We start from the raw sequence: 9,983 nt of genomic DNA on the forward strand, positions 1-9,983 counted from the left end.
GGTCTATGGGGGGGACATGGGGGCATATGGGGGTCTACGGAGGGTCTGTGGGGGGATATGGGGGTCTATGGGGGTGGGGCTGGGGTTATGGTGTGTCTATGGCGTGTCTATGGGGGGGATATGAGGTGTTAATGGGGGTTACGGGGTGTCTATGGGGCTCTATGGGGTGTCTATGGGGCTCTATGGGTGTCTATGGGGCTCTATGAGCTGTATGTGGGGGGAAATGGGGTGTTAATGGGAGTTATGGGGCATCTGTGGCGGGTCTTTGGGGCTCTATGGGGCTCAATGCGGTCTCTATGGGGCTCTATGGGGTATCTGTGGGGGGATATGGGGTGTTAATGGGGGTTATTGGGTCTCTATGGGTCTCTGTGGGTCTCTATGGGGGGATATGGGGTGTCTGTGGGGCTCTATGGGGTATCGGTGGGTCTCTATGGCATGTCTATGGGGCTGTATGGGTATCTATGGGGCTCTATGAGGTATCTATGGGGCTCTCTGGGGTGGCTATGGGGGGATATGGGGTGTCTATGGGGCTCTATGGGGGGATATGGGGTGTCTATGGGGTGTCTATGAGGTATCTATGGGGCTCTATGGGGTGGCTATGGGGCTCTGTGGGGGATATGGGGTGTCTATGTGTCTCTGTGGGGTATCTATGGGTCTCTATGGGGTGTCTATGGGTCTCTATGGGTCTCTATGGGGTGTCTATGGGTCTCTATGGGGTGTCTATGGGGTGTCTATGGGTCTCTATGGGGTCTCTATGGGTCTCTATGGGTCTCTATGGGGTGTCTATGGGTCTCTATGGGGTGTCTATGGGTCTCTATGGGTCTCTATGGGGTGTCTATGGGTCTCTATGGGGTGTCTATGGGGTGTCTATGGGTCTCTATGGGGTCTCTATGTGTCTCTATGGGTCTCTATGGGGTGTCTATGGGTCTCTATGGGGTGTCTATGGGTCTCTATGGGGGCTCTATGGGTCTCTATGGGGTGTCTGTGGGTCTCTATGGGGTGTCTGTGGGTCTCTATGGGTCTCTATGGGGTGTCTGTGGGTCTCTATGGGGTGTCTGTGTGTCTCTGTGGGTCTCTATGGGGTCTCTATGGGGCTCTATGGGGCTCTATGTGTCTCTGTGGGTCTCTCTGGGTCTCCGTGTGTGCCCACGGGGCCTGACGGTGGCCCCGCCCCCCGCAGACCACACGCTGCGCTTCTATTGGTGGCGGGAGGGCGGCCGGCTCCGCCCCTTCCGCTGCTGCCGGGCGCGGGACGTGGGCTGGAGCGTCCTGGACGTCGCCTTCAGCCCCGACGGCGCCCACTGCCTCTACTGCAGCTGGTCCAACTACGGTGGGGCTGACCCACGGCCAACCCTCTGACCCACAGCAGCGGGCTCTGACCCACAGCCATGGGCTCTGACCCATAGGGAGCGGGGTCTGACCCATAGGGAGCGGGGTCTGACCCATAGGGAGCGGGGTTTGACCCATAGGGGGCGGGGTTTGACCCATAGGGAGCAGGGTCTGACCCATAGGGAGTGGGGTGTGACCCATAGGGGGTGGGGTCTGACCCATAGGGAGCGGGGTCTGACCCATAGGGAGCGGGGTTTGACCCATAGGGAGCAGGGTCTGACCCATAGGGAGTGGGGTGTGACCCATAGGGGGTGGGTCTGACCCATAGGGGGCGGGGTCTGACCTATAGGGGGTGGGGTCTGACCATAGCGGTGGGGCTCTGACCCATAGGGGGGTGGGGTCTGACCCATAGGGAGCGGCTCTGACCATAGGGGGTGGGGTCTGACCCATAGGGGAGCGGGGTCTGACCCATAGGGAGTGGGGTGTGACCCATAGGGGGCGGCTCTGACCCATAGGGGGCGGGGTGTGACCCATAGGGGGCGGGGTGTGACCCATAGGGGGTGGGGTCTGAACCCATAGGGGGCGGGGTCTGACCCAAGGGGGCGGGGTTTGACCCATAGGGGGCGGGGGTCTGACCCATAGGGAGCAGGGTTTTGACCCAATAGAGAGCGGGGTGTGACCCATAGCGGCGGGCTCTGACCCATAGGGGGTGGGCTCTGACCATAGGGAGCGGGGTTTGACCCATAGGGGGCGGGGTCTGATGCATAGGGGGCGGCTCTGACCCATAGGGGGCGTGGTAAAGACATAGGGGGCGTGGTTAAGCCATAGGGGGTGTGGGCAGCCAATGGGAGCGGAGCTGGACCCCCCCCATTGATCCCTATAAGGGTTAATGAATGGCCAAGGGGGCGTGGCTTGGTTGTAGGGGGCGTGGTTAGGGTAATGGGGCGTGGCTTGTGTAGGACACGCCCCCTTTCTTCTTCTGCCCCCCCCCCCAGTCCATGTCTATGACATCTATGGGGACGGAGATACCCACACGGCGCTGGACTTGAGGTATGGGGCTCTATGGGGTGTCTATGGGGGGTTATGGGAGTCTATAGGGCAGGTTATGGGGTCTATGGGGCGGGTTATGGGGTCTATGGGGTGGGTTATTGGGCTCTATGGGGTGGGTTATGGGGTCTGTGGGGCTCTATGGGGCAGGGTATGGGGTCTATGGGGCTCTATTGGGTAGGTTATGGGGTCTATGGGGCACTACAGGGATCTATGGGGTGGGTTATGGGGTCTATGGGGCTCTATGGGAAAGGTTATGGGGTATTTAGGGGTGTCTATGGGGTGTCTATGGGCTCTATGGGCATAGACATGGACCGCTTGGGCCATCAGGTCAACCCCCATTGGGCCCCATTGACTCCAATGGGCCATCAGGTCAACCCCCATTGGGCCCCATTGACTCCAATGGGCCATCAGGTCAACCCCCATTGGGCCCCATTGACTTCAGTGGACAACAGGTCAACCCCTATTGGGGTCTATGGGTCCGTATGGGTCCCAGCCCCACCTCTGCCCCCCTGCAGGCCGGAGGAGCGCCGCTTCGCTGTCTTCTCCTTGGCGGTGGGGCCGGATGGACGGGAGGTGCTGGGGGGCGGCAGCGACGGCTGCATCTACCTCTACGACCGTGAGGTCCAGCGGCGCACGCTGAAGGTCAGCCCATGTGTGGGGCAGGGTGGAGGCGTGGGGCTAATGGGGGTGTGGGGCTGGACCCCATTGAGGGGTCTCAATGGGGTTTAAGGGCCTTCTCTGGGGGTCCAGGGCACTCTATGGGGTGGTCAAGAGCCTTCTGTGGGGCTGAAGGGCATCCTGTGGGGGTCAAGGGCACTCTATGGGGTGGTCAACAGCATCCTATGGTGGGTCAAGGCCCTTCCATGGGGTTCAAGAGCCTTCTATGGGGCTCAAGAGCCTTCTATGGGACACGAAGTCACCCTATGGGGGGTCAGTGTCACCCAAGGGTGGGTCCAGACCTCATTCTGTGGGTCAAAGCCAACCAATGCGTGGGTCAAAGCCCTTCTATGGGGCATCAACATCACCCTATGGGGCTCCGGGTCACTCTATGGTGGGTCAAGAGTCTCTTATGGTGGGTCTAGACCCTTCTGTGGGGCACAAGGGCACCCTATGGGGGTCAAAGTCACTCTATGGTGTGGTCAAGATTATTCCATGGGGCTGAAGGTCACTCTGTGGGGTAGTCAAGACCCTTCTATGGGGTGGTCAAGAGCCTTCTATGGGGCTGAAAGCCAACCTATGGGGCTGAAAGGCACCCTAGGGTGGTTCCAGACCCTTCTTACGGAGCTCAAAGCCACTCAACGGGTGGCTCGAGCCCCTTCTGTGGGTCGTGGGCGCCCATTCTGTGGGTCTGACCCCCACGTGTGGGTCCCGCCGTAGGTGGAGGCCCACGAGGACGACGTGAACGCGGTGGCGCTGGCGGACGCGGGGGGGCAGCTCCTGCTCTCGGGGGGGGACGATGGCGTCACCCGCGCCTGGGACCGGCGCTGCCTGGGGCAGGATCGGGCCCGGCCCGTGGGGCTGCTCACGGGCCACCGCGACGGCGTCACCTTCCTGCACACCCGGGTAGGCCCTGGGGGGCTGGGGGGGGCTGTGGGGTTCAATGGGAGTCAATGGGGTTCAGTGGGGTTCAATGGGAGTCAATGGGGTCAATGGGAGTCAATGGGGTTCAATGGGAGTCAATGGGGTTCAATGGGGTTCAATGGGTGTCAATGGGCTCAATGGCAGTCAATGGGAGTCAATGGGGTTCAATGGGAGTCAATAGGGTTCAGTGGGGTTCAATGGGAGTCAATGGGTTCAATGGGAGTCAATGGGGTCAATGGGAGTCAATGGGGTTCGATGGGAGTGAATGGGGTCAGTGGGGTTCAATGGGGTTCAGTGGGGTTCAGTGGGGAGTGAATGAGTTCAGTGGGGTTCAATGGGAGTGAATGGGGTCAATGGAGTCAATGGGGTTTGATGGGAGTGAATGGATTCAATGGGGTTCAATGGGAGTGAATGAGTTCAGTGGGGATCAATGGGGTTCAATGGCAGTGAATGGGGTCAATGGGAGTCAATGGGGTTTGATGGGAGTGAAGGGGTTCAGTGGGGTTCATTGGGGTTCAGTGGGGTTTCAATGGGAGAGAATGGGTTCAGTGGGGTTCAGTGGGGTTCAATGGGAGTGAATGGGTTCATTGGGGTTCAGTGGGGGTCAGTGGGAGTGAATGGGAGTGATGGGGTCAATGGGAAGTCAAGGGGGTTCAATGGGAGTCAATGGGGTTCAGTGGGGTTCAATGGGAGTCAATGGGGTTCAGTGGGGTTCAATGGGAGTCAATGGGGTCAATGGGAGTTAATGGGGTTCAATGGGAGTCAATGGGGTTCAGTGGGGTTCAAGGGGGGTCAATGGGTGTCAATGGGTTCAGTGGGTTCAGTGGGGTTCAGTGGGGTTTCAATGGGAGTGAATGGGGTCAATGGGGACAGTGGGGTTCAGTGGGGTCAATGAGAATCAATGGCGGGTAGTGGAGTCAATGGGGGCAATGGAATCAATGGGTGTCAGTGGGTATCAATGGGTGCCGGTGGGTTGCCGGTGGGTGCCGGTGGGTGTCAGTGGGACTCAATGGGTGCCGGTGGGTGCCGGTGGGTGTCAGTGGGTGTCAGTGGGACTCAATGGGTGCCGGCGGTGCTGAGGGTGCTGCCGCAGGGGGACGGCCGCTACGTGGTGTCCAACTCGAAGGACCAGACGGCGAAGCTGTGGGACCTGCGGCGCCCGGCGGGGCCGGCGGCCTCGAGGCCACGCGCCGGGCGGTGGCGCGCCAGAGCTGGGACTACCGCTGGCAGCGCGCGCCACGCAGAGGTGCGGGGCGCTATGGGGCGCTATGGGGCGCTATGGGGCGCTATGGGGCGCTATGGGGCGCTATGGGTGCCTATGGGTGCCTATGGGTGCCTATGGGGCGGCTATGGGGTGGCTATGGGGCGCTCTGGGGTATCTATGGGTGTCTGTGGGGCACTATGAGATGGCTACGGGGTGGCTATGGGGGGATATGGGGTGCCTATGGGGTGCTATGGGGTGGCTATGGGGTGTCTATGGGGTGGCTATGGGGGGCTGTGGCGTGTCTATGGGGTGGCTATGGGGTGTGTATGGGGTGGCTATGGGGTGGCTATGGTGTATCTATGGGGTGTCTATGGGGTGGCTATGGGGTGGCTATGGGGTGTCTATGGGGTGTCTATGGGGTATCTATGGGTGCCTATGGGGTGGCTATGGGGTGGCTATGGTGTATCTATGGGGTGTCTATGGGTGCCTAATGGGATGCTATGGGGTGGCTATAGGTGTCTATGGGGTATCTATGGGTGCCTATGGGGTATCTATGGGTGCCTATGGGGCGCTATGGGGTGGCTATGGGGTGTCTATGGGGTGTCTATGGGTGTCTGTGGGGTGTCTGTGGGATGTCTATGGGGACCTATGCGGTGTCTATGGGGTGTTTATAGGGCTCTATGGATGTCTGTGGGGTGTCTATGGGAGGCTATGGGTGTCTGTGAGGCATCTATAGGGTGCCTATGGGGGGCTATGGGGTGGCTATGGGGGGCTATGGGTGTCTGTGGGGTGTCTGTGGGGTGTCTATGGGGAGCTATGGGGTGTCTGTAGGGCTCTATGGGTGCCTGGAGTGTCTATGGGGCTCTATGGGGGACTATGGGGTGGCTATAGGTGTCTATAGGGTGTCAGTGGAGTGTCTATGGGGCGCTAGGGGGTGGCTATGTGGCACTATGGGGTGTCTATGGGAGGCTTGGGGTGGCTATGGGGTGTCTGTGGGGGCCTATGGGGTGGCTATGGGGTGTCAGTGGGTATCTGTGGGTGTCTATGGAGGGTTATGGGGGTCTGTGGGGGTCTGTGGGGGTCTGTGGGGTGCTATGGGGTATCTATGGGGCACTAGAAGGGACTATGGGGTGCCTATGGGGTGTCTATGGGTGTCTATTGGGGGCTATGGGGTGTCCATTGGGTGCTATGGGGCCGCTATGGAGCTCTATGGGGTGCTATGGGGTGTCTATGGGGGCGCTATGGGGCTCTATGGGGTGTCTATGGGGCTCTATGCACTGTCTATGGGGGGGGGGGGCGCTCCATCACCATGGCGACGCCATGACGTCACCGCGCCGCCTCTTCTCCCTCTCCCCCCCGTGCCCCCCCCCCCGCAGCGCTGACGTCACCGCCGTTGCCGGGCGACAGCTCGCTGATGACGTACCGCGGCCACGTGGTGCTGAACACGCTCCTGCGCTGCCGCCTGGCCCCGCCCTCTGGCGACGGCGGCGGCCAATACCTGAGCGCCGGCTGCGCCACGGGGGCCGTGATTGGTGAGCGCCGCGGCCAATGGGAGGCGAGGGGCGGGACCACGGAAGGGGCGTGGCTTGGAGAGAGTGGGGAGGGGGGGGAGCGGGGCGGGCCCACGTGGGGTGGTCGGCGCGGCCAATGGGAGGCGGGGGGCGTGGCCCCGCGCTGACTCCGCCCCCTGCCTTTGGCAGTCTATGACGTGCTGACCGGGCGCCCCGTGCGGCGCCTGACCAATCACAGCGGCTGCGTGCGTGACGTCAGCTGGCACCCGCAGGGCGGGGCCCTGGCCAGCGCCTCGGTGGGCGGGGCTTAAAGGGGGGGGGGGGGCCTGGGGAGGCTATGGGGCTCTATGGGGGGCTATGGGGTGGCTATGGGGCTCTATGGGGTGTCTATGGGGGGCTATGGGGTGGCTATGGGGCTCTATGGGGTGTCTATGGGGGGCTATGGGGTGGCTGTGGGGCTCTATGGGGTGTCTATGGGGGGCTATGGGGCTCTATGGGGGTCTATGGGGCTCTATGGGGTGTCTATGGAGGGCTATGGGGTGTCTATGGGGCTCTATGGGGTGTCTATGGGGGGCTATGGGGTGGCTATGGGGCTCTATGGGGTGTCTATGGGGGGCTATGGGGTGGCTATGGGGCTCTATGGGGTGTCTATGGGGGGCTATGGGGCTCTATGGGGGTCTATGGGGCTCTATGGGGTGTCTATGGAGGGCTATGGGGCTCTATGGGGGTCTATGGCGTGTCTATGGGGGGCTATGGGGCTCTATGGGGGTCTATGGCGTGTCTATGGGGCGCTATGGGGTGGCTATGGGGTGCTATGTGGCTCTATGGGGTGTCTATGGGGGGGTATGGGGCTCTATGGGGTGTCTGTGGGGGGCTATGGGGCTCTATGAGATGTCTATGGGGCACTATGGGGAGTCTATGGGGCTCTATGGGGTGTCTATGGGGCTCTATGGGGCTCTATGGGGTGTCTGTGGGGGTCTATGGGGCTCTATGGGGCTCTATGGGGTGTCTATGGGGCTCTATGGGGTGTCTATGGGGAGCTATGGGGCTCTATGGGGTGTCTATGGGGCACTATGTGGCTCTATGGGGTGTCTATAGAGGGCTGTGGGGTTCTATGGGGTGTCTATGGGGCTCTATGGGGTGTCTTTTGGGCACTATGTGGCTCTATGGGGTGTCTATAGGGAGCTATGGGGCGCTATGGGGGTCTATGGCGTGTCTATGGGGGCCTATGGGGTGGCTACAGGGGGCTATGGGGCTCTATGGGGTGTCTGTGGGGCACTGTGTGGCTCTATGGGATGGCTATGGGGTGTCCATGGGGCTCTAAGGGACTCTATGGGGCTCTGTGGGGTGTCTATGGGGGGCTATGGGGCTCTATGGGATGCCTATGGGGCACTATGGTGTGGCTATGGGGGCCTATGGGGTGTCTGGGGGGGGGCTATTGGGGGTTATGGGGCTCTGTGGTGTCTATGGGGTGTCCTTGGGTGGCTATGGGGTGTCTATGGGGCTCTATGGGGTCCCTATGGGTCCCTATGGGTCCCTATGGGGCACTGACCCCTCTCCCCCCGCAGTGGGACGGCTCCATCCGCCTCTGGACTTACCAGGACCCACAGGACGAGCCAATGGGGGAGCCCCAAGGGGGGGACCCCCCCTAAGCTCCGCCCCCTCCCTCCTGCCCCATAGCGCGACCCACAATAAACCTCTGTGACCCCCAAGTCAGCCCCTTCGCCTCCTTCTATGGGTTCTATGGGGGCTAGGGGGTGTCTATGGGGCTCTATGGGGTATCTATGGGGCTCTATGGGGTGCCTATAACTCACTATGGGTTGTCTATGGGGCTCTATGCGGCTCTATGGGGTATCTATGGGGCTGTATGGGCCCTCAGTGGCCCTCTATGGCTTATCTATGGGGCTGGGGGGGGGATATGTGGGTCCGAGTATGCCCCATAAGTTCCTCTTTATAGACCCCCACAAGTGCCCCCCCCCTATTGCGCCCCATAACTGATCTCTGTGGGGGTGAGGGGCTTCTATGGGGTCTCTATGGGGCTCTATGGGCTCTATACACCCCCCCCCCCCATAGCGCCCCATAAGCGGCCCCACATCGTCCCTCGCACCCCCCCTTGTGCCCCCCCCCCCAATGTCCTCCCCGTGCCCTTTGGCCACCTGTTACCCACAAGCCTATGGGGCGCCTATAGGGGTCTATGGGGCGGCTATGGGGCGGCTATGGGGCGCTATGGGGCGGCTGTGGGCAGCCATGGGGCGGCTATGGGGGGCTATGGGGCCGCTGTGGGTCGCTATGGGGCAGCTGTGGGGCGCTATGGGGTGCTGTGGGGTGCTGATCCATGGGCTGTGCTATGGGGCAGCCGCTGTCATGGCGTCCCCCCTCTTCCCCCGGGCCCACGCTCTGGCCCTGGCGCTACTTGTGGGGCTGGGCCCCACACTGAAGGCTCGAGCGGACCCCCACAGCCTCTTGGCTTCGCCCCATAACCTGCTGGAAACGTGAGTCTATGGGGGGGCTATGGGGCAGGGGGGGCTTATGGGGCAGGGGGAGGTTGTGGGGCTGGGGTAGATCTATGGGGCTGAGGGATATATGGGGCTGGATGGGGTAATGGGGCTGTGGGGTCTCTATGGGGCTTGGGGGGGATCTATGGGGCTGGGGTAGATCTATGGGGCTGAGGGATATATGGGGCTGGATGGGGTAATGGGGCTGTGGGGTCTCTATGGGGTTGGGGGGGATCTATGGGGTGGGGGGGCTTACGGGGCTATGAGGAATATGTGGGGCAGGGGGATCTATGGGGCTCCGAGGGTCTATGGGGCTATGGTGGTCTATGGGGCAGGGGGGGCTTATGGGGCAGGGGGAGGTTGTGGGGCTGGGGGATATATGGGGCTGGATGGGGTAATGGGGCTGTGGGGTCTCTATGGGGCTCGGGGGTCTCTATGGGGCTGGGGGGGATCTATGGGACTGGGGGAGATCTATGGGGTGGGGGGGCTTATGGGGCTATGGGGAATATATGGGGCAGGGGGATCTATGGGGCTCCGAGGGTCTATGGGGCTATGGGGGTCTATGGGGCTGGGGGAGAATCTATGGGGCTGGAGGGGTTATGGGGCTCGTGAGGGGGTATCTATGGGGCTATGGGGGGCTATGGGGCTGAAGGGAGTTGTTATGGGGCTATTGGGCTCTATGGGGCTATGGGGTTTTATGGGGTGTCTGTAGGGCTATGGGGTGTCTGTGGGGCTATGGGGGGCTATGGGGCTGGGGAGGGGATGTGGGGCTGGGCAGGGGTTATGGGGCAAGGTTGTCTCTGTGGGGCTGGG

General features: G+C 61.5%; 1 protein-coding gene across 1 annotated transcript; it reads left to right on the forward strand.

Annotated features, from left to right (window-relative positions):
* Nucleotides 1–1,146: 1,146 nt before the first annotated feature.
* LOC115603288 (DDB1- and CUL4-associated factor 11-like) lies at nt 1,147–8,391 on the forward strand (the record flags this gene model as incomplete). The annotated part of the gene is given in 9 exon segments (XM_030475054.1): nt 1,147–1,330; nt 2,325–2,379; nt 2,895–3,021; nt 3,757–3,942; nt 5,054–5,117; nt 5,120–5,206; nt 6,541–6,696; nt 6,865–6,971; nt 8,244–8,391. Coding segments are annotated over 9 exon segments (1,050 nt in total), but the record flags the coding sequence as incomplete, so codon positions are not given.
* Between the last annotated feature and the right edge of the window lie 1,592 nt (nt 8,392–9,983).

This window comes from Strigops habroptila, unplaced genomic scaffold, assembly GCF_004027225.2.
Source record: "Strigops habroptila isolate Jane unplaced genomic scaffold, bStrHab1.2.pri NW_022045629.1_ctg1, whole genome shotgun sequence".
NCBI lineage: Eukaryota > Metazoa > Chordata > Aves > Psittaciformes > Psittacidae > Strigops > Strigops habroptila.